General features: G+C 39.8%; 1 protein-coding gene across 1 annotated transcript in view; it reads left to right on the top strand.

Annotated features, from left to right (window-relative positions):
* Window positions 1–24,765, top strand: part of LOC140728277 (UPF0524 protein C3orf70 homolog) — a 45,984-nt gene extending 21,219 nt beyond the window's left edge. The window contains exon 2 of the mRNA XM_073046775.1: window positions 14,176–24,765. Within this exon, the coding sequence (XP_072902876.1) occupies window positions 14,176–14,768 (593 nt within the window). The 3' untranslated portion in view covers window positions 14,769–24,765. The remainder of the gene's footprint in view (window positions 1–14,175) is intronic.
* Window positions 24,766–25,477: the final 712 nt, after the last annotated feature.

The following is a 25,477-nucleotide window of genomic DNA, read 5'->3' as shown; positions in this document are numbered from 1 at the left end:
GCCCACTGAAGCATCATTTAAAGTTACGGTCAAATTTATAAATCAATCAATTTGACAAATTAATCTATGTAATTACAGACCTAGTTTCATGTACTGACAGCCATAGTCAGATGGTAAAATTCCTACAAATCCTCTGTGAAAGCAACAAGACAGTGGAATTGTGCAACAATGAATTTCCAGTAGATATTTCTGAAGATGCCGTTCTGCTACCCTTATGCTTTTTGGTAGAGATTGTACTATTTGTGAAGTAGTATCAGTTTCTCAGTAACAGCAAGCAATTTGTGTTGTGCACTATTGGTTGAGTGAATGTGTGCTTTAGATGGCAGATGGGGTATCAATCTAGTGAGTACTTGGCCCTGGGGGCGTCAAGAGTTGTTGGAGGTGCACTCATCCAAGCAAGTGGAGAATATTCCATCACACTCCTAATATTCCTTGTGTATGATAAAAAGGCCTTAGAGTGTCAGGAGATGTGTCGTTTTCTGCAGGAGACCCAGCTGTGCTTGTAGCTCAGTTGTTGTGTCACTGGTCCAGCTGAGTTTCTACCCAGTGATGACTTCCAGAAAGCTGAGTGTGCAGGGCTTGAAAAGAACTTGTTTACTGATGCCCAATATTGATTCTTCTTTTTAAGCCCATCACTCCAATTACGGCCACTGACAGCAGCTTGTCAGAGTCCTCTGTCCTGGACACTTCAGAGTTTCTGTTGGTGTTTCTGTAGCTCTGGGTTGCTAATCCCTGCCCAACCCTCCTCCTCTTGCAGTCAGGCCTGGGACCACCCATGGCAGAGTTTCATAAGTAATTGGTGAGGCAATAATGTTGATAGCAGTGTCACCAATGGCTTGATTGATCGGGTAGACTGACTGGGCAGTAATAAGCCAGAGTGGATCTGTCCCGCTTTTTATAAACAGGACATATGTTGTAACTGTACTGGAACAGCCTGATTAAGGCACAGCTAGTTTTGGAGAACACATAACTTACAACAGCATCACAGGTACACAGCTTCATATAAGCAGCTTTCAAAGAAAAACATAAACTAAGCATGAATTATACACAAGTTTTACAAGGAAGAACACAGCCAAAACAAAAAAATATCAAAGTACCTTTTGTGTAGAATGAGCAAAGTAGTCACAGTGTTGCTAAACTCTAGTAATCAAGAACCAAATGGTTGAAGAGAGTACTTGTTCTCTAACTTCAGCAAGAAGTTAAATGAAGGGCTATTGTTGTCAAAAGATGATGTAAATCAAAGGTTTGAAGTATATTTATTATCAAAGTACATACATGTTATCATACACAGCCCTGAAATTCATTATCTTGTGGGCAGACTCAATAAATCCAAAATAGAATAATAACCATAATAGTATCAGCGAAAGACTACTGCAACTTGAGTGTTCAACCAGTGTACAAAAAAAACAAACTGAGAAAATACAAAAATAAAGAAATAATAATAATGAATAAATAAGCAATAAATATAAAGAACATGAGATGAAGAGTCCTCAAAAGTGATTAGTTAAGGGAATATTTCAATGATGGGGTGAGTGAAGTTATCCCCTTTGGTTTAAGAACCTAATAGTTGAGGGCCAATAACTGTTCCTAAACCTATTGGTATGAGTCCTGAGGCTCCTGTACCTTCTTCCTGATGGCAGCAGTGAGATGTGTGCACATTCTGGGTGGTGGGGGATCCTGATTTCCTGTAGCAGTGCTTCATGTAGATGTGTTTAATGGTGGGGAGGGCTTTACCCATGATGGACGGGCCATATCCACTATTTTTTTGTGGACTTTCTGTTCAAGGGCATTGGTGTTTCTATACCAGGCTGTAATGCAGCCAGTTAAGATACCTGAAGAAATTTGTCAACATTTTAGATGTCATGCCAAAATAATGACACCAAGGAATTTTAAAGTTGCTGACCCTTCTCCACCTCTGGTCCTCTGATGATGACTGGATCATGGACTTCTGGTTTCCTTCTTCTGAAGTCAATAATCAGCTCCTTGCTGACAGTAAGTAAGAGGTTGTTGTGACTTCTCTCAGCCAAATTATCAATCTCCCTCCAGTATGCTGATTCATCGTCACATTTGATTCGGACTACAACAGTGGTGTTGTCAGCAAACTTGAATATGGCATTTGAGTTGTGTTTAGCCATGCAGTCATAATTGTAAAGCAAATATAGAAGGGGACAAAGCACACAGCTTGGTGATGCACCTTTGCTGATGGAGATCGTAGAGGAGATATTAACAAATGAAATTCACTGGGGTCTTCAAGTAAGGAAATCAAGGATCCAATTGCACAAGGAGGTATTGAGGCCAAGCTCTTGGAGCTTATTGACTAGTTTTAAGGGGATGATAGTATTGAGTGCTGAACTTTAGTCAATAAAGAGCATCCTGATGTATGCATCTTTGCAGTCCAGATGTTCCAGGGTTGAGTGAAGAGCCAATGAGATGGTATCTGCTGTGGACCTTTTGCTCTGGTAGGCAAATTGGAGTGGATCTAAGTTGCTTCTCAAGCAGGAGTTGGTATTTTTCATCACCAGTCTGTCAAAGCACTTCATCACTGTGGATGTAGGTGCAACTGGGTGATTATCATTGAGATAGGTCACCATGCTCTTCTTGGGCACCAGTATTACTACAGCCTGCTTGAAGCAGGTGGATAACTCAGACTGGCAAACCAGGAGGTTAAAGATCTTGGTGAATAACCCAGCCGGTTCATCAGCACAGGTCTTTAGCACTTGACCCGGTACACCATCTGGGCTGAGTTCACCCTCCTGAAGGCTGCTTGCATATTAGCCTTAGAGACTGAAATCATAGGGTCATCGGGGGACATGGGAGTTTGTGATGGTTCCTCCCTGCTTTGATGGTCAGAGCAAGCATTGAAGACATTGAGCTCATCTGCATGAGTAGCTCTGCTGTCACCTATATCGCTTGATTTAACTTTATAAGAGGAGGCATATCTGGAGAGTGGATAGCAGTTCCTGTTCCCTTTTTGCCTGACTTCAAAATGATGTTCTGAAGGATTGGGCCATGTGCACAATGGCATGCTCTTTGACTGCCCCAATAAATGTAGCCCATTCTCCAGGTCTTCAGCTCACTCCAGGGCACCAGACTATGGCTCTAAGCTACCATCTCTACCACTCCACAGAAGCCCTGAAATGAAATTTAATCTGATAGAAATGGTGACCTGAAAATATCATAAGTACATGAGATTCTGGAGATGCTAGAAATTCACAGCAACACACAGAAAATGTTAGAGGAACTCAGCAGGTCATGCAGCAGCTATGGACATGAACAAATAGTCAATGTTTCAGGCTAAGACACTTCTTTGGGACTGGAAGGGGTAAGGTGCCAGAATAACGAGGTAGGGTCAGGGGAAAGAGGACTAACTAGAAGGTATTTGGTGAAGCCAGGTGGCTGGGAACAGTAAAGTGCTGGAGAAGAAGGAATCTGGTAGGAGAGGAGAGTAGACCATAGGAGAAAGGGAAGGAGGAGGGGATCCAAGGGGTAGTGGTAGCCAGGTGAGAAGAGGTAAGATGCCAGAGTTGGGAATAGAAGAAGTGGGGATGGGGAGGGAAAATGTTTTTACCAGAAGGAAAAAAATAGATATTGGTGCATTCAGGTTGGAAGCTACCCAAACGGAATATAAGGTGTTGCTCCTCCACCGTGAGGCACCACAAGAGGCCATGGACTAACATATTGGATGGGAATGGGGATAGGAATTAAAATGGTTGGCCATCAGGAAGTTCTGCTGTTGGCAGATGGAGCAGAGGTGCTCGATAAAACAGTCTCTCAATTTACGTTGGGTCTCAGCAATGTAGAGGAAGCCACATCAGGAGGATCAAATACAGTAAACAACCCCAACAGATTCATAGGTGATGTGTTGCCTCACTTGGAAGGACAATTTGGGGCCCTGAATGGAGGTAAGGGGGGTGGCAAATTTACAGGTGTAGCATTGATCACTTGCAGGGGTATGTGCCAGGAGGGAGATTGGTGGGGAGGGAACAAGGGAATCACAGAGGGAGTGATCCTTGCAGAAAGCGGAGAATTGGGGGGGGGGGGGGAGATAAAGATGTGTTTGGTTGAAGATAGCGGGAATTGCAGAAAATGATGTTTTGAATGCGGAGGCTCTTGGGGTGGCAGGTGAGCACAAGAGGAAGTCTATCCTTGTTAAGTCGATCGGCAGATGGGGTGAGTGTGGATGTCCGGGAAATGGAGGAGATGCGGGTGAGGGCAGTATCAATAGTGGAGGAATGCACCCCTGGTGTTTGCAGAAGGAGAACATCCCTGATGTCCTGGAAAGGAGAACCTCATCCTGGGTAAGATGCAACAGAGATGAAGAAACTAGGGAAAGGAAATAGCTTTTTTACAAGAGACAGGGTGGGAAGAGTTATAGTCGAGATAACCATGGAAATCAGAAGATTTCTAAAAGATGTCGGTCGACAATTTGTCTCCAGAAATGAAAGACAGATTGAGAAAGGGAGGGAGGTGTTAGAAATGAGCCATGTGAGTTCAAAGGCAGGGTGGAAGTTAGAGGCAAAGCAGCACCAATGCAGCCATCATTGTAACATGGAAAGGATTGGGGAGCATTACCAGGGAAATATCATATGTCATTACTCAGCCAGTGCCTCACAGCTGCAATGGTAATGCATCTAACATCTTTATCCAAAAATGGATTTGTTTGAAATTATTTGCTGCTATTGTCAAAGCAAAGAGCTTATGTAGAAGACAATGACTCAGGACTGGTTGACATCATATGACATATTTGCAAGAACTAAGTGTTTTCAATGAATACTGAAATCACTTTTGAATAATGAAGATTCTGAGAATGTGCCTGATTACAAACTCTGACCATAAATCTGTTAGAAAGGCATAGTATGAGTTCTCATGCTCTTGATCCTTTCATACCTGATCACAAATTTCCTTAACTCTTGCTCCCTTGTGATACTTGGAACGTTAGAGTGTATGCTAGATTATATGGTAAAATGTGTGGTAGATTTCATGCTAGATGTCAAAGTTATGTGTTGTACTGTCCCCTTGATATGACATGCTGGATTGTGAAGGATGTAGTGATCTGTGTATCTATCTATCTGTAGGGGTGTGCACAGTGAGCTATTATTTGCACCTGGCTAATATCTGAGTTGTTGTGTTGATGTGTGAAGGTGCCATTCATTTGAGAGTAAGTGGCCACAGATGCAGCCTCTGCATGTTGGAACTGAAGTTTATTGCAGTGACATTGAAATGTTACCTGTCCAGGTGAGAACAAACTCTGCTTCTCCTGGTAATTAAATGTCACCTGCTCCAGCATCTATCAGGTCCAGCACTGTCTCATTGTGAGGCATCAGCCTGCTTCCTGAGGTGAGACACCCCTGGTCTATCATTTCAGCTGCCTGTATCTTTGCTTTCAATAAATAGCAGTGGTGAGAGGTGGCTGACTATATATGAAGGTGTGGAATTCTTGGGTGATTGTGTGAATAGTGTACAAAATGTGTCTTAGAATGTAGATGTGAGGACATACGAATTCTCACTATGCCTCGGCCATTATGTGTAAGGGAAAAAGTATATTGTTATTGTGAAGGTCACAGGTTGAAATGAGTTAAACTTTCCATTAATTGTACAAATCTAACCGATTGCTGCAATTTCAAAAGAATTCAGAATGAATTGGTTTGGTATACAGCAGGGTGTTCCACACAATACAAATGCATAGTTCAATGCTCCCTTTATCTTTCCTGCTGAGTTCCATGCTAGGTATCCTATAGCTTGTGGGCAGACACTGATTTGCATCCACGAAATTTTATTTTACAGTTAATTGCGGCTTTGTATTCAACTAAAATGACTCAGTGAAAAGAAGAAAGTAATGTGATTTCACTTAGCCTGTGCACATCCTGGCAATGCATGCTACACAATCACCTGGCTGTCAAAACTCAACCTGTTAATGGCATTCACCTAACCACTTATGAACTCATGCACACCCACTGCCTTGAGAACAGTGGAGTATCTCAATTCAAAACTGAAAAACAGTTGGAGGAAGATAATTTTGACTGTTTTGTGCTGGAAAACTGTAGCAGATGGGACTTTTTGAACATTCAAATCGGTGATCATGAACTCGATTTAAATTCCCAGCAGGCTTTGAAATGGGTCACCAACATCCCTGTTCAATTCACATTTAATTTAAATATTTAAAATGGGGTTTCAAAAGCAAAAGCCTGCAGAAAAACTAAATTCTGAAATTAAACCGGAAATATTTAGCAGGTCGTGAAGCTGCTGTGGTGTGAGGAACAGTTAACATTTCAATTGAATGACTTTTCATCAGAAGACACAAGGCCTAATGCATCAGTCTTCACTGTGGAAGACACCGGCAGTATGGTGGAATAAATTCTTTTTAGGCTTAAAAAGGTACAGGTATTGATTATAACCGATGTTTTGATGACAAACTCTGCCATCTTCATCAGGGATAATGCATTGGCATGTTTACTCTGGTGGTATTTATATCCCTGTAATCCATCCTTCCTGATTGGTTATCCTCATCCAATCAGTTTTCCGCTCTCCTATCTTGTTTACGACTGAATTCCAGTTCTTACTTAGAGTAAGACCTTTGTCTTTGCTAAAACTATTTTCCTCTAGTTTTATTTCATTGGCTTCCTTCACCGGGTGGTCCCAAAAGCCATTGACACTGCACAGTAGTTTAGTGCCATCAAAGTCAAACCTATTCCCATTGTAAATGTAACATTCTGCTACTGCCGATTTCTCCGGGTAACCCAAATGGATACACCTCCTTGATGCGGGTTTCCACCGTGTGTCCCACCTGGCCAATATACACTGCTCCACATTCACAAGGAATCCTGTAAATGTTAACCAGCCTGAGCCCTAGGTCATCTTTGACCACGTAAGCTGTGATTTGAGCTTCCTTATGGGTTTGTGGATGCTATTAGTCCAATATTTCTTCATGATCCTGACAATCCTTCCAGAAGCCATGAAAATTATGGGATGTCGGGTGGTAGCGATGGATTCCTCCTCGTTGGTAGGTTTCCTGGTTTTTCTGTTGGCCCTTTTAAGGGCCTGATTGATTTCCTTCACCTTGTAGTCACTCTGTAGGAATGTCATGACTCTCCGGGTGTGAAATAGTTTGCATACAGTTAATCAAAGTAGACAGAACCACTCTACATTGGGAGGCATGATATTGTTGAGGTATACTAAGCCCATGTGAGTGAGTTTCTGATAGATGCCATGTCCAAGGCTGCCATCCAGTTTCCATCATATTGGAATTCCAGGAACGATAACCAACATCCAACTGAACCAGGAGGACATAATGGTCAGTTTCGACTTGATGTCCATCTACTTTAATTAACCATGTAAAAACTATTACACTTCAACTCTATTTTCTTAAACAGTGATGTTTGAATTGCTATTTAAGATCTTTTTTGTTACTTAAATTAGGAATCTCATATTACCTTTAATACTCCATTACAACAATTGGGCTCTAGCCAATCAAATACTCTCTGTTTTAATTGGATAAAGCAGCTGAAAATTTTAGTATAGAACTGCTCAAATTGTTCAAACATTTAAAATAAAAATTCTTTTCCCATAAGAAAGTAAGGAACCGATAACCATGTGAATAACAAATATGCAGACTTGCAGGTTTCATATTTAATTCTTTCTGTTAAATTGTCATCATATGCTAAATTTGTATATTTAAGGTTTCACTGTGTTTAGGTGATAGAATATTATGGATATAAGGTTGAACTGGAGCAAGCTGAAAGCTACTGGCCCCATAGGGAACTGCCAGGAGCCAATCCAGAGATTTAAAAGAGGTGACTCTGGAAATGGTGGATGAACACTGTTTAAGAAAGGAAGGAGGAAGAAAATAGGGAATTACTGAGCCTGAGCCCAGGTGACAGGGAAAATATTATAATTTATATTTTTTAAAACTCTGCTAGGTGCCTCAAGAATTGTTTGTAGCCTTTTAATGTAATACTACGAACTCAACCTATTCTATGAACAGTATTTAAATCGATATTATCTATCCTCCTCAATATATTACAAAATGTTCCATTCTTATGTTTGGGAAAATATTTGAAACATTTCTTGACTTAGTTATGTCTTGTTTCATTTTTTTGAGGCTTGGTGATGAACGGTCTTGACATGGGAAATCAAGAGATTCTGACTGAAGTCTTTGCTGAGTCAGACAGGAGAAACAGGAAGGGAAAGATGTTTGCAAGTCAGCTAACAGATTAAATTACTAAATTGTTTCACAGAAAAGGGATCTATAACTAACGGAAACAACTATTTTAAAGTTCCACATTTTCGCAAAAGAGGCCAGAAACTCAAAATGTTGGCGCTTTTAGTTTGATTCATCACACTTTGTTCCCCATTCTCTCCCTTAGCAGACGGATCACATGGCCAGCATTATGCCGAGTTTTGTATGGAAGCTTTCTTGATCTTATTAACAGAATGGCATAAGTCCAGAATCTAGCTCAATGAAGACTGGTACATCGCCAGAAAAGGTCTCCCACTGCTATTATCTGCAAAAATATGTAATCTTTGAGAAACTTTAAATGGATGCAAAATTTAAAATATTCACCCACACACCCCCACCCCAGTTTTGAAAAGAAAATTCAGATTGTGTTAATTTCTTTTCATTTGTTGAATGTACAAACTCAAATATGTCCTCCTATGATATTACATTAGCATGTATAACACAAAAAATGCTGTAGAAACTTAGCAGTGGGCTGCATCTATGGAGAGAGGAACAGAGTTAATATTCAGATCATGGGCTATTCTTTGACCCTGATAAAAATAGAACTGACAGGGATGGTGGTGAAGTATCTAAGCAAGCACTTAATTCACTGAGCCATAGAATGCTATGCACCAAACGCTGGTAAATGGGATTAGTCTAGGCTGATCCTGCTTCAGTTCTGTATGACTGATGCACCATCAATAACTCTCGGAGACGTGAGGCGAGATATAGACTTTTATTGGCTGGAAGAAAGAACAAGCAGCAATTGACCACCACACTACATCCTGGAGACTGAGGCCGGGGCTGTGTCTCCAATCGCCTTTATACCGGGGTCCGTGGGAGGAGTCACAGGAGCAGTCAGCAAGGGGGGCGTGTCCAGACAGGTATATGTAGTTCACCACAATGACTCAATGACTATCTACTTGTGGGTGCCTAGTCACTCTGGAGAAGAGCAAAGCATTGTAATGTTTAGATTATGGTCCTCTGAATAAAGGAAGAATCCAGAATTTGCCAGTTCTGTTGGAATGGATGAAATCCACACAGTCTGAAGGAGAATGGAAGCAAAATAAATATTGGGGATAAGCAACAGGTGAGACACCCAGAAAGGGTGTGGAGGGGAAGTTGGGGGTGAGGCGGCTAGATGATATTGGTGAGAGACATCCCTGTCATCTGCAAAGGTCTCAAGAAGAAAGATTGATCTTAGGGTATCTCAGAAGCAGTGCTTATTGAGAAAATGTACATTGTTTTTTTGGGATGTGAACTCATTCTGAAAGGAGCAGAGAGTATATGAAAATCTGAAAAAAAATGAAAAATGCCAGAAACACTCAGCAGCATTTGTGGAAAGAGAAACAGGGCTAATATTTTATACAAGCTACCCTTAGCAAGAGTCTCTGGTCCCAACTCATCCTTCATAAATTCAAATTCAAATTCTATCCCAAGCAATTTGGACCCACCCAGGATCACTGATATAATCAAACAGTTAATGTTTCTCTAGACACTGTTTTCATCTCATCCTGAGATACCCCTCTTTATGCCAATGCACTGATGCTTTTGACCTCTCCTTGCAGCAACACCAACTCAGTCCATCTCAAAGATCTCACCCACTGCAATTCTATTTTGCATTTGGAGTTATAAAGGCTTCTATTTTTCATTCCTTTTTGATATCACAGATTGCAAATGTCAGCTGTCTCGGTTTGCTATACACTTCCTGACCTTTGTTTCCCTTCACTTTGTTCTGACCTCATCCCTACACACAGCCTTGCCTTTCTGCTGCGTTTTCAATGTCCTTCTTGATCTGTCTCTCTCTGATCCTGAACAATCGGTATTGTTCCTGCAAAGAAATTTCTGACCTGACTCTAAACCATTCCTGTTTGTAGATGATGCTTGATCTGCTGAGTGTTTTCTGTTTCTCATCGACTATAGATGGCCAAGCTAACAGTTATTGATCATCTTGAAATACTTTGAAAAAGTGTCTGTGCATCTTCCTGAACCTTTGTCAATGTAGTAAATAAATAAACAATAGACTGTATATTAATAGATAATAAAAGTGATTTTCCAAAAAATAAATCCAGGTTTTAACACAGGATGTTTGTACTAGTATATAGGTGCTATAAAAGTGGACAGAGCTGAACTGCCTTTGTCAATGGAGGATACTCCATTTGAGTTGTGTTTATTTGGTGATAATGTACTAGTCCCTAACCTGTTCCAAAAGCTATTATACTGTTGTAAATCATCCAGTTAGTCACTGGACTCGGGATATTGCTGAGGAGGATTTATTCATGTAATTTTCTCAAATGCCAAGGGTAGATTCTTAGATTTTAATCAAGTTACATTCAATAAATACTTGCCATTTATTGGAGTCAGTCTATATCCCAATGCATAAGGACAGATTTTTCAGACTTCTTCATTATCTGGAGCGTTATATTGTTGAAAATTTTCCATTCATCAGCCAATTGTCTCACTTCATGAGGAAAATAATGAAGCATTACCCTGCAACTGAGATGATTTGCCCCCGACAACCACAGCCATCGTGTTTTATCCAAAGTATGTGCCCAACTATTAGAAGTCCTTTCTTTATTGAATATTCCTCAATATCAAGGGTAGTACAAAATTCAGTTCATCACCATATTTGAAATCAAATGTCTCAGTTGAACCTGAATTCGGCATTATTGAATTGCATTATTGATGCCCCCTTCCATAACCTACAGTATCTACCTCTATAAGAAAAGGAGTCAGCCATCCATCGCCTCAGGAAATGTTCCTTCACATCTATCCGTCTGAACAAAATTTGAAGCAGAGAGATATTTTCATTAATCTTCTTGCAAAGTTATGCTTCTCTTTATTAAATTGATTGGTTAGCTCTAGTTTATACCATCTTGCTTTGAACACCACCACCAGAAGGAAGCATTTCTACCTAGAGCTTAGCTTCTTGACCCAAGCTAAAAAGAAATGACAATATGTATTAGCTGAGGTTGTGTATCAAAAAGACCTGTGTGCCATGAGCTGAGATTAGGTTTTGACCTTTCTTTGATTGAGTTGATTTGAGTTGGCGGTGGGAATGTCAGATCCAGATTAACTGTTATTGGATTGGATTTGATTTGGCTGTGTTTTGTTTAGGTTTGGGTTAGCTATGTCTAAATTCAGACTGGCTGTAGTTGCCTAACTTCAAGTCAGGTTTTCATCTTACACCTTAGCAAATCTTTGTTTCTATCTATACTGTCAAATCATTTATTAATTTTAAACAATTGGAACATTTAATGCTCTTTTATACTCAAAACTAAATGCAACCCATCTTTGTAATTTCCAATGGGATCCCACTACCAAGCACATCTTTCCCTCCCCCACTCTTTCTGCTTTCCACAGGGATCGCTCCCTACGCGACTCCCTTGTCCACTCGTCCCCCCCCCCCCCCATCCCTCCCCACTGATCTCCCTCCTGGAACTTATCCTTACAAGCGGAACAAGTGCTACACCTGCCCTTACACTTACTCCCTCACCACCATTCAGGGCCCCAGACAGTCCTTCCAGGTGAGGCGACACTTCACCTGTGAGTCAGCTGGTGTGGTATACTGCATCTGGTGCTCCCTGTGTGGCCTTTTATATATTGGTGAGACCCGACGCAGACTGAGAGACCGTTTCGCTGAACACCTACGCTCGGTCCGCCAGAGAAAGCAGGATCTCCCAGTGGCCACACATTTTAATTCCACGTCCCATTCCCATTCTGATGTGTCTATCCATGGCCTCCTCTATTGTCAAAATGAATCCAAACTCAGGTTGGAGGAACAACACCTTATATACCGGCTGGGTAGCTTCCAACCTGATGGAAGCCTGATTGACTTCTCTAACTTCCATTAATGCCCCTCCTCCCCTTCTTACCTCATCCCTGATATATTTAGTTTTTTTTTCTCTCTCTGCCCATCACTCTGCCTGTTCTCCATCTCTCTCTGGTGCTCCCCACCCCCTCTTTCTCCCTAGGCTTCCCGTCCCATGATCCTTTCCCTTCTCTAGCTCTGTATCCCTTTTGCCAATCACCTGTCTGGCTCTCAGCTTCACCCCACCTCCTCCGGTCTTCTCCTATCATTTTGCACTTTCCCATCCCCCTCCTACTTTCAAATCTCTTACTATCTTTCCTTTCAGTTAGTCCTGATGAAGGGTCTCAGCCTGAAATGTTGACAGCGCTTCTCCCTATAGATGCTGCCTGGCCTGCTGCGTTCTACCAGCATTTTGTGTGTGTTGCTTGAATTTCCAGCATCTGCAGATTTCCTCGTGTTTGTAATTTAACCTTTTTACCTCTAGTTTCATTCAGTTCAATCCACACCGTGCTTCCCGCAAGGTCAGTCGGTACATATCTTTTCTGGCAACTGAATGCAGACCAACGCATGGTATGGGGTCATTTTGGGCACATTTCCACAATGTTCAGTCAGTACCAATACTTTACATTGTCAAGAACTGTTTAGCCAAGGATACAGGTCACTATTATTACAGCTGGGATGTTTTCAGGGAAGGAATCTTGGTTGTATTAGCAATGACTATGAAACTCCAAAACAATAAACCAGGTGACCTAAAGATTTTAGCAAAATGCATTTTTCTGCCGTTCGTGATGTTGGTTGTTTGAAGGGACAGGATTTGAAACCTCAGTAAGGAATATATTAAAGAGGTGATTCAATGAGACAAATCTTTAAAAAATAAAATGGATAGCTCACTCTCATGATTTTTTTCAGATTAGTAATATACGGTTTCTAAAGATTAGACATGTTAAATCTTACTTCCAATGTCAACAGTGACCTTTCACATGTTGTAGTGATACTCATGCACTTATAAAAATTGCAGTCTTGGTACAGCCACTAATACATTTATGTTACCTCTCTTCTCCGTCTGCCCCCAAACCAAATTGTTACTGATTGATCAGAGATCTGATCAATCAGTAACAATATTTTGACAAGTAACTTGTGGGTTGGATGGGTGAGACTAGAACTAGAGGTCATAGGTTTAGAGTGAAAGGTGAAATATTTAAGAGGAATGAGGAGGAACATTTTTACTCAGAGGGTGGTGTGAGTGTCGAACAAGCTGCAGCAGGAGTGATAGATATGGGTTCAATTTCAACTTTTTAAGAAAAATTTATAAGTACGTGGGTGGGAGGGGTGTGGAGTGGTGTATGTTCCTGGTGCAGGTTGATGAGACTAGGCAGAAGAACAGTTCAGCATGAACTAGATGGGCCAAAGGGCTTGTTTCTGTGCTGTAGCATTTTATGACTCTGACTCTATGAATCAAGGAGAGGGAAATCTTTGCTGAATCCTTTTAGTATTAAAAAATCCCCTTTGTTTTGGTTAATTAATATACCCTGATACACCATAATTGTGCAGTGATTTTGCAGAAGTTTCAATATTTTTGCTTAAAAGCAGATGTGGAATTGAGATCCCCTTCACTTCTTCAACACAATACAGTCTATCACTGACAAGAAGTGGCTCAACATCTCCTGCAGTAATGTCAGCTGAGAATATATCAGTCTGAAACTGCCCAGTGTCTGTGCAGATTCTAAGTCATTGGTTGCTATAACTCTTACAACATCCAGCTTCAGAGATCCAAGTATTAACACTTTGTCAGTTTGAATTATTCCTTTCCCAGAGTTTCCAACATCCAAACGCAAAAGGCAATTAAATTCTTTGGTAGTAATGAAGGAAGGACAACATTAAATGGTAGTTCAATCACGCACATCCAAATGGTACACAATTTGTAAAGAGGATAAATTAACGAATATCACATATCCCAAAATGAAGAACTATGCTTTCAAAGTGGATTATCAATGACATGAATAAAACATTTTATGGTTTTGTTATGCATTAATTTGTTTGGTAGTTTATCTAATCTGAACAGGATAAAATAATTAGCAATAATCATCAAGTAATTGATTTCTAACTCCCTTGCATTCTTACCATTCTCATTCATTTTGACCTTTTTCAGGTAGATATATTTATCAACCTATGACCCCGGTAGAGCATCTCCCAAGCACATCAATCCCGATCAGCACAAGCGGCCATACAGATACCGTCCAGCTTTCCATCTCGCTGACGGAGCGTTTTCTAAAGACTTCTTCCTTCCTCAGGCCTCCATTCACGCCCGACGCACCGAGGTACTGCACCATTTCTAAACTCTTTGTTGACAGCTATCGGGTCAAAAGGATTAATGGGAAGATGTGCTATGTTCAGCGTCAGCCTCAACCAGCCCCTGTTGTGCAGGACCAAAAGGCTGGAGATTACGTCAGTCAGACGACCTCCGTTTGTTCAAAGGGGCCAACCGTGGCAGACAAGGTGACTGTCCCACAAATGAACCAGTGCTCCTCACCATCTGCCTCAGAGGATTCTGGGATAAATGCATTAGGGCTCCACTACCCAGAATCATGTGATGACGACACAGAGGAGGATGAGGATGAAGATGAACTGAGTTCAGATGATGACTCTACTCCAGAGAGTCAGTGGGATCCAGATGATTGTGCTTTGCTTTCTCCTTCTCAATCCGCCATGGAAATTATTGAAAAAATTGAAACTACTGTTTAATTTAAAGCAGCAAGGAAGCTTTCCTGCTATCTTCATTCATTCCAGACAAAACAGATACAACCAAGGTTTATGAATTCCAAGATAAATTGAAGATGTGCTCAGTATTTCATATAATTGTTTTGAAGTAATTAAAGACAGAAACTGATCAAAGCTTTCTCAATTATAAAATAGACAACTAATTAAAATATAATGCATGCAGATGGTAGGTGAATGATTGCTATGTCAACCTAGTGATTTAGACTGTGGAAAGACCAAAGGGGCCAAGACTTTTGAAGCCACCAAGCACAATATCAAAGTTGACAACTTTTTAATCCAGTACTTTGACTCTGGCATTGTCATAATTTGAACATCACACTCAAGCACAATTGAACACACAGCACCATTTGTACAAGTCCAGACTGTGTTTCCCTCCTGACAGGGGCGGGGGGTGCTGGAAGTAGTGGGGAGGAGGAGAGAAGAGTAAAGACACAAGCAGATAATTTACAGTATATTAGGATTATGCCAGTCACGGAGAGCATCACACAAAATGTGCATTCAAAAAAAAAATCACCTTTTCCTAAGTCACAGATCAGTAAAGACATTAGGGTCTAAAGTCTTGTTGTGCAACATGTCAAATGATTCCATCAATCCAATAATTTGTAGATATGCTGAATGAGTTACATTAACCCCGCATGAAAAAGTGCTTTAATTTTTGAGGTACTTGTAAAATATACATTGTCATTAACACAATATTGATTGTCAAGTATTTTTATTGATGTTTACATTATTAGGATAGATACCTTTGATTACATTATTTGACTTGCTCTGTGCTGTTTTTGTATTATACACAAGATCATAGCTAAAATAAACTACTGGTTCAGGATTTCCTCAGTTAGCAATAAGGCTCATGTTGAGTGCACGTTTTCATTGAGGCAGCAGATTGTGCACAATTAAACCGAATTTTGTGGGGGATGAAAAATGGAACAGACTTTTGTCAAATGTATTCTTGCTTTGGGAAGCACTGAATAATTGACTCACGGAACACCACATTCAAATAACATGCTTGTGTACATATTGATAAAGGAGAACAGTGCCTGGTAATTGACTAAATTAAAGAGGAATTAAGATTAACAAACTGAAAATTTGGCACTGTGACACAAGCTAAAGTGAACAAAACTTCTAATCTTTCTATAAATTTCAAGTGGATTGCCTGAAGGATGGAATTAGAACACAATTATGTTTTTGTTCAGTTGGTGCCTGCCATGTGCAGTATGGCTAAATAACACCAATGATCAATCCTAATTGCAACATATTGGTAGACATTGTAGTTACCGCCAATCACTTAATACCTGAAGCAAAGAAGAAGGCCATTTGGTTTCTCAAGACTATATCAGTACTACATGAGCTGCACTCCCCCATCCTTATCCCAAAGTACTGCCATTCTGTTCATAATCTACAATTCAAACTGCCTCCATTACAAAAACAATGGAGCTGGTTGTGGATTACAGGAGGAATGGAGACGAGCTAACCCCTATTGACATCAGTGGATCTGAGGTTGAGAGGGTAAACAGTTTTCCACATCACTGAGGTCCTCACGTGGTCTGTACACACCAGCTGTGTGGTGAAAAAGGCACAACAGCACCTCTTTCACCTCAGATGGTTGTGAAAGTTTGGTATAGGCCCCAAAATCCTAAGAACTTTTTACAGGGGCACAATTAAGAGCATCCTGACTGGCTGCATCACTGCCTGCTGTGGGAACTGTATTTCCCTCAATCGCAGGATTCTGCAGAGAGCGGTGTGGACAGCCCAGTGCATCTGTAGTTGTGAACTTCCCATGATTCCGGACATTTACAAAGACAGGTGTGTAAAAAGGGTCTGTAGGATCACCGAGAACCCAAGTCATCCCAACCATAATCTATTCCAGCTGCTACCATCCGGGAAGTGGTACCGCAGCATAAAAGCCAGGACCAGCAGGCTCTGGGACAGCCTCTTCCACCAGGTCATCAGACTGATGAACTCTCACTGACTTGAGTGTACTCTATATTACATTGACTGCTCTATTTATTATAAACTATTATAAATTACTATGATTGCACATGGCCATTTAGATGGAGACTTAACAAAGATTTTTACTCCTCATGGTATGTGAAGAATGTAAGAAATAAAGTCAATTCAATTCATTTAAACTATTGGCAATCCCTTACCATTTCTAACCACTCCCAAATGGAGATTTATATTTATCATGTAACTTTTGCAAATCATCTGCATCATATGTTCCCCATTTCTACATCCTTTCCAACAATGGAAACAGCTTCTCCCTACTCACTCCATCCATAAACTTAATATCTTTAAATTCTATATTCCCTCCCTGGTACAAAGGAGGACATGAGATTATCCTGTCCATCCATATAACCAAAATCATTTTTCCCAGGAATTGTATTTGTTAATATTTTCATTACCTGGTCCAAAGCTTTTCCACCTCTTGTAGACTGTGGTGCCCAGAACTCCCATTGGGGCCAAATCAGTGTTTCATAAAATTAATTTTGAGTTTCTTGCTCTTGTACCCTTTGCCCCATTTATGAGGTCCAAGACCCTGTGTGCTCTTTTGACTTCTTCCACAACCTGCCTCCCACTTTCATAGAACCTTCAGTTCTCTCCAATCTTGTATCTCTTTTAGTTTTGCTCTTTTTACATTGGCTTTTCTCATTCCTTCAGCACATTTCTCAGCTTTAGATTTCATCTGCCACCCCTTACCCATTCCACCAGCAGACGGTAATCCACTTGAAGAGCTCAAGTAGCATCTGAGGAGACGAAGAGGTTGTCAAAGTTTCAGGTCAAGACTTTACATCAGGACCAGGTTCCAGCATCTGCAGTCCCTCATGTGCACCCAGTACACAAATCTGTTTATTGCACCTTGAAGTCTGTTAGCACCCTCAGATTTCACTACACTCCTAAATAGTGTGCCATCTGCAAGTTTTAAATTATGCCCTAAACACCCAGGTGCAACTCATTAAACATACCAAAAAAAAAATTTAAACCAAATTTTGGGGACATCCTTTACACTTAACCCCAGCCTGAGAACCTTTCATTCCTCCTCCTTTAATTCAGCCGGTTTTCAATCCACAGTGCTGCAGCCTCCTTTGCTTCAATCTCAACCCCATTCTGTAGCACCTGACCAAATATCTTTTGGATGTCTACATCTATTGCTTCATCTGCATTCCCCTCTCTGTTACTTCAACAAAAGAATCCTTAAAGTTAGTTGATTTTGTCTTTAACAAACCTATAAAGGCTTTCTCTAATCAACTCACACTTTGCCAAGTGCCTGCTAATTCTGACCCTGATTATTGATTCTTAAATTTTGCTCACTCTTGACATTAAATTAACTGGTCTGTAGTTATCCCGACACCTTTTCTTGTAATAAATATACACGAGGTAGACAGTTCCCACGTCAGAATGTTTGCAACTTGTTTACATATGAACTATATCTATCTGATCATTTGGCCATGTCTAATGTAGTCATAACCAGAAAGGTTTCTGTTTTAATATTGTCTCAGTTTAATCAAAAATTACTGTCATTATACTCCACCTCTTTTTATGAATACCCTTAGATTATAAAGTCACTTTCGTGTCATATTTTGGATTTAATTAGAGGGGGTAAACTAAAAGAACAAAATGTAAAGCACAATTTAGAAATAAATGTATACAACGTGAAGGCCAAGTAATAGTGTGAAATTTTGAACATCCTGTGATAAAAGAAACATTCATTTGATTGTACAAGATCAGAAACAACAGTGATGAACAGAGACAAACTATAAAAACTCCACCAAAGCAGAACTGCTGAGGAGATCAATCAAGGTTTTTAAGGCAAATAGGGTAACCGATTTTAGACCTAGCAGGGGTTCTTTTAGTACAAGTCTGACCTAGATAATATGTTTTCCATGAATGTGATATTTGTTGTAAACGTGTCAGTGATGAACTTCAGACATAAGTGCACAAACTCAGTTCCATCATTGAGAACGGGAGGATACAGTATATCAGTGGACCTCAACTATAACTGAATTCAACAAAGGTTTCAGATCCAAATGGGAATTACAAAGGCATCTCTCTGGTATTCTTCATAGAAAAATTCTTCACCAGGTCCTCCTCAATGTCCCTTTCTTACAGTGGAATAAAAGACCTGCTCTTCAAATTGCAACCTGGATTCTGTACTTTTAGAGGATATGTTTGTCACTATCAGGGAGTTAGATCAACTGCTATCAACCAGGAGGGATAATGAAGTGCCCTCTTAAGACTTGGCTGTCTACAGAAATTCACTTCCATCTTTTATTTGTTGCATGGGAAAACATAGTTCTTGATCTCAATGAGTCCACACAAGGGCCAACCTTAGCGCTGATTGGCATCAATACTTTTTTCAGTCAATCTCCCCACAATATTTCACCACATCTCTTGCCACAGTGGAACTGACCTGCAGAGCTCATATGAAACCCCTTAGGTTCTGTTGATTGTTAATGCATGTGGCACACTTCGCTGGAGGCTTTAATGTATATGTGATAAACAAGTGAACCCGACTCTGAATCTGAAAATGTTCAACTGCATTGCCTCTACTCCAGCACCATGATCACCGTAACTTGTGCAGTTGAGCTGCAGTACACAGACCACAATTGGAGGCCAAGCTCCAAGCCACTCTCAGATCATTTAATGAAGGATACAAGAGGATGGGCATTATGTTGGACATACACAAACACACACAAGGTCTTTTACCATCACTGTAATCTGACAATGAAATTTCACCAGACTCTGGAAAATGTAAAGCACTTGTTATATTTCAGGAATGCCTTTTAGTGATCAGACACTGATGATGAAATTTGCCATTCTCTTCACAATGCAACGATAATATTGGCCTACAAAAATGACAATTTGAAGTCAGGAGCCTGAACCTGGCACAAACCTGGCAGTGAGCCTTGCTCTGCTGTATGCTTCTGACACTGGGACCAAACACAGTTAGAACCTCAGGAACATCAGAGGGATACCACCAAAGATGTCGCAGCAAATTCCTGTAAATCTACTGTCAGGAGAAGTGAACCTGTACTCTCCCAAGCCAATGTCTGCAACTTTAATGCTATAATTACATTCAGTCAGCTCTTTTGGGAAGGCCACGCCAATCACTTTCCAAAATCAAGTTCCCAAAACCATCACTTTCTTGGTAGGAGAATATCAGCTGGAAGGAGATGACATATCCCCATGGCCTTTGAAAATCCTGAAGTGGAGAAGGGACATTCAGGGTAGCATTGCAAACTTAAAGGCTATATTTTGGGAGTATGCAGAATCCCAGAATCAACCACAGAAGGAGTGAACCTCCTCATCTGCTCTTCCTATCAGATATCTCCTGAACCATCTATTGAAGAGTCTATAGGACTCACATTGGTCTTCTCTGTCACCCTAGAGTCCACGGAACATGAGAGGAAGCAAGTTATCTTTGATCTCAAGGACTGCCCAAGTAGAAGAAATAAACATACAGTAAATAGCTTTATGCTCACATTCCTGGGACCCAACAAAGGTTTGTGTTTGGTGGTATGTGAAGCAAAGAGGACTTTAGATATAAACTATACTGTACCTTCTACTCACTGTCGGCAATGCTTACTCATGAAACTACAGCATAAGATGCTTCAACTCATTTATCAGTAGATTGCCAAAGAAACCATTTCGCAAAGTCAGATTCTTCTGTGCTGTCCTGTCCCACCTGTTCAAAAGTGACAAATAGCCCTGTAACAGGAGCTGGAAGCCTCTGTTCATCCTTGGAATAGTTATAGGAAGGGCAATTTAAACCTGTGTACGGGTGACAGAATTACTTCACTGTGTATGATCTTTGCTGTCTTTAGATACACTTCCCTTAGAGTTGGGAAGGAAAAAATAACAATTTTTTCACAACTGATTACTCCCTAATTCTCTTTGTGGGAAGTACAGTTCTGGGTATATCATACAGACACCACGTCAGATTAGATTTTGCCTCCATTAGCAACTGGATTGCTTGCTAAAGTTGACTATTAAGGGTTACGCATGAAAAAAATGATGACTTCTATGTGGCCTTTTCTTGTGGAACCATAGCTCTGTAAACAATTCAATTCCTTCAATGAGAGGAGAGGATGGGCTTTTAGTGAGAAAAGGGGAAAATAAAGTAAACTGGTTGGCAAACAAGAACATAATTCAAATCATAGCCCAAATATGTGGCAGTTTGGAAATTAACGTTGCTTTCCTAATTTAAATACTTCCATGTTTGCTTATCTTTGCACCAGAGAAGCCTTTTACAATTTGTACGCTTAAATTTCCCTGGAAATTTTAGATACGTACATTGAGGTAATGTATGAGGTACTTCCCCAAGTGGCATGGTAGCAAAGCATTTACCACAATGCTATTACAGTGGCAATGACCAGGATTCAATTCTTCCACTCCCTGTTAGGAGTTTCTGTGTTTTCCCTGTAACTGCATGGGTTTTCTCCAGGTGCTCCAGTTTCCTCCCACATTCCAAAGACATATGGGTTAGTAGGTTAATGAGTCACTTGGGCAATGTGGGCTGGAAGGGCCTGTTACTGTGCTGTATCTGTGAATACATTTAAAAAAATAAAATTAATGAATTTTAGCGTATCACTTTCCAACTCAACTTCTCACGTGTGATTATACTAATTGATTGTGGTTATACTAATTTTGGTGTCATTACTAGTCAGTATGTTCAGGTATAGATAATAACAATGTTAATTCATACAAATGTAATCAACAGATCTTTGAGAAGTTTGCTAATATTCGATTAATTAGATATAAATTTAATTTAAAATAGCTCAGAATTTTACAAGATATGTTATTAGAGGATTCAAAACCTATGTGGAAACAGAATCAGTCTATTAGCAACATAGCAAAATGACACACAATTTTACACAGTAATTAATAATGTTATCCCTATAAATTTTAGATTTGTAATGGAATCTTAGAGATTATATCCTGTTATAATATATTTACATGACTAAATATGCCATGCAATGGCAAAATAAGGAAAATACATATGCATACCTGTAGGCACTTTGGTAGAAGAAATTAAAGGGTTCACTTTTTTTTGTAAATGGAGAGAAAATACAAGAAACCTGAGGTGCAAAGGGATTTGGGATTCCCTGAAGGTTCATTTACAGGTTGTATCTGTGGTGAGGAAGGCAAGTGCAATGGCAGCATTCATTTCAAGAGGACTAGAATGTAAAAGCAAGGATGTAATGTTGAGACTTTATAAAGCACTGGTGAGACTTGACTTGGAGTATTGTGAGCAGTTTTATCTTAGAAAGGATGTGCTGAAACATGGGAGGCTTCAAAGGCAGCTCACGAAAATGTTCCAGAATTGAATGGCTTGTTGTATGAAGAGTGTTTGATGGGCCCTGTATTCACTAGAATTTAGAAGAATGACCTCACTGAAAGCCATCAAAGGGTGAAAGGCCTTGATAGAATAGATGTGGAGAGGATATTTCCTATGGTGGGAAAGACTAAAACCAGATGACACAGTCTCAGAATAGAGTGGTGTCCCTTTAGAACAGAGATGAGGCGGAATTTCTTTAGCCAGCGAGTAGTGTATCTGTGGAATTCTTTGCCACAGGCAGCTGTGGAGGTCAAGTCTTTATGTATATTTAAGGCAGAGGTTGATAGATTCTTGATTGGTCAGGACATGAAGGGATATGGAGAGAAAGCAGGAGATTAGGGCTGGGAGAACAATTGGATCAGCTATAATGAAATTGTGGAGCAGACTTGATGGGCCAAATGGCCTCATTCTGTTCCTATATCTTGCGGACTTAATAGTAATTGTGTAGAAACAGCTTCCAAAACCTTCAGCTAATCTTATGGACCAACCTGTCTAATACTTGTGGACTCTAGCTTCATACATTTTTTAAATCTTTCACATCTAAATGAAATGAAGTTCCAATTTGCATGTGTTTTTCAGAAAGAAAAGATGGGAGGTATTCTCAACAAAAAGTGGAAAAGAACATTTGTGTATATATTACCAAATTAGGTATTTCCAAATGCAATTTTCTTGGCACTGGAGAATTTATTTTTTCACAGCTTGCAAGCTTTGCGAGAATTCCCTGATTCCAGGTATTTTTGGCTACCATTCTTTTTAATATGCATGTAGTGATTCAGACTTCAGAAAGTGTTAAACTCATTCCTTTGTCAGACTACCAAATGTCATTATCTTAAGTAAATATGCAAATTTAACATGAGCTCAAAAATGTTTAGGGCTAGCTCCTGAGAAGGATCGTATTGATGTTTATCATTCATGTCAGCTTTGCAGCTTTGGTTTATTTTTTCTTTACCAAATCATAAAGTATTTGTCATTTCCTCTCAAAAGTAAAATAAATCCCTTGATGAAAAGTTATAAATAATAAATTGCAATGAAGTTATAATACTGCTTAGAATTCCCTTGCTCTGTCAGGCAGACACCTCTCAGTCTCCACCCAGCAAATAGGAGTCACCTGCTTCTCATTTCTAACTCATCATCCACTTACACCCTGTGCACATCTACAGTTCTTGTATCATCATTTGAACCAGCCAGCCTCAGCCACTTGCAACCTTCGGTGCCTTGTCATGTTAAGTATCTGTTCTCTCTTGCTTTGTGGTCCATTGTGGCTTGTTACTTTGCAGTTTATTACTGCTCACCACTAAATCATTTCCACTGTTCTGCATTTGGGTCGTCTCCTCTAAATCTCCTGACCTGCTCCAGGATTATTTTGCTTTCCACATGGAGTTATATCTCAATAAATTTTCTTATTTTTCCTTCTTCCCCATTATACTCATACTCTCAAATGCACCAGGTATACCTGGCAAGTTAAACATTTGTTGACTAAATCTATTTGACCACTAACTGTAAATGTTTCAAGAAGGTACATTTCCTTCATAGGCCTCAATGCATTCACTCAGTCCTCTGAAGAAACATTCATTCCCAACACCATCTCACTGTCAATTGAAGTACATCATACAAAAGCAAAATACTACAAAAGTTGGAAATCTGAGGTAAAATGGACAATATTGGAAATTACCAGTCAAATTGGGACCTTTTGTGGAGAGTTCATGTCAAAGATCTTTCATCAAAAGTGGAAATCATTCAGAGTTAGAACAAGTCTTAAGCTGCTGAGAAAGGTGGAAGGAAGAACACAAAGGGAAAAATGAAAGTTTAAATGGTCAAAAAAATTATATTTTTTTCAAACTGATCTTTCATTATTCAGTAATCCCTTTACCAATCACTTTCGCTATTTGGATCTTCACTAAGTCTATCATCTAACCTCTCCTGCCTCCAAATCACCAAAACCCGTCCTGCTTGCTTTCTCCTGCACTCTCCCTTTTCTCTGTACCTTGTGACTTGCCAATTTTTAATTTTCATACTTCTGATAATAAGACATTGCCTTGGAACATTTCCTTGTTTATCTCTCCAGGGTTACTGCTTGACCAATTTAGTCCTTCCAGCATGAATTGTGTTGAATTAAAAATAATTATTCAAACACTCCCTTCCAAGGTTCTTAGCAAGAATATACCAATCTATTTACATACTGAATAATCAAAATAATTCATCTTTTGGAGAAAATATCTCTTCACCATCAAGTGTTATGCTTCAAGTTTTCACTGAGGAAATTAATTCTCCTGAATACATTTGAATCTTGAATTTTTCAATGTGTAAATTTCCATTCTAATAGTCCAGGTCAGTTTCACAGTGTACCAAAATGGGAACTTGTTTTGTATACAGCCAATGTTCAGAGAACATATGCAACATTGCAAACTTTTCATTATAGACTTACTTTAGTGCTGAATTATAGGAAGGAAAGCTGCTAAATTGCTAATGAAAGGAACCTTTGGAACCAACCGGGAACAGATTGTGAAGGCTTGAATCTTCGATCTTCACTCTGGTGTTTTTCTCACTTAATGTGGCTTGCTGTACACATTAAAAATGTATGTTGCTTGTCTCTAATAAAGCCTCCAATTCTTTTATCCATCTAAAGGTTCTTGCAAATAATATGTAAAGTGCTAAATGTGCATGTAATAATATTTGTCTCATAAAGGAAAAGTACAAAATAGAAATGGGTTATTAAAAACTTGAGTAAAAACACTATTGGGAAGTAAACATAAATCTGAAAAATAAAGTTAAATTAAACCACGAATGAGTTAGACATGTGGTCACAGGCTTTTACTAAAAAAATCGTATTTAGGATGTGGCTAGGGCATTCGTCATACGGTTCCAGGACAGAACAGAAGAAATAAAAAAGAAAAGCTAATCAGAAAATGGGAAAATTGGGACTTTTGGATTAATTCTAGATGGCTGAATCAGGTTGGAAATCTGATGAATATTAATGTTGGTGATACAGTTTATCATGCAAAATATTGGGGGCCGAAGGGCCTGTACTGTGCTGTAATATCCTATGTTGTATCTGAAGGAGAGCAAGGCATCCCAGTCACTACTTTTCCTTTTGGGGTTTACACCAACACTTTAAACTTAGGGATATAATAACGAAGGGCAGATCAGTTGTGTTAGCATAGTGTTGCCATGTGGCATGGATACAGCAATGAACAGTGAGGAATATCTTTCTGGAAGGCTCAGTGCCACTTTGCCACTTTGGATGCTACATCATAAACAGGTGTCCAAGTGGGAACCACTGTGGATACAAGGAATGGAGCTAATGAAGAATGTAAACCTCTGGACTTCCTTAGGTTTC

The sequence above is a fragment of the Hemitrygon akajei genome, chromosome 5 (assembly GCF_048418815.1).
Source record: "Hemitrygon akajei chromosome 5, sHemAka1.3, whole genome shotgun sequence".
In the NCBI taxonomy this organism is placed as follows: domain Eukaryota; kingdom Metazoa; phylum Chordata; class Chondrichthyes; order Myliobatiformes; family Dasyatidae; genus Hemitrygon; species Hemitrygon akajei.
This window is presented reverse-complemented; position numbering and strand designations above follow the sequence as displayed.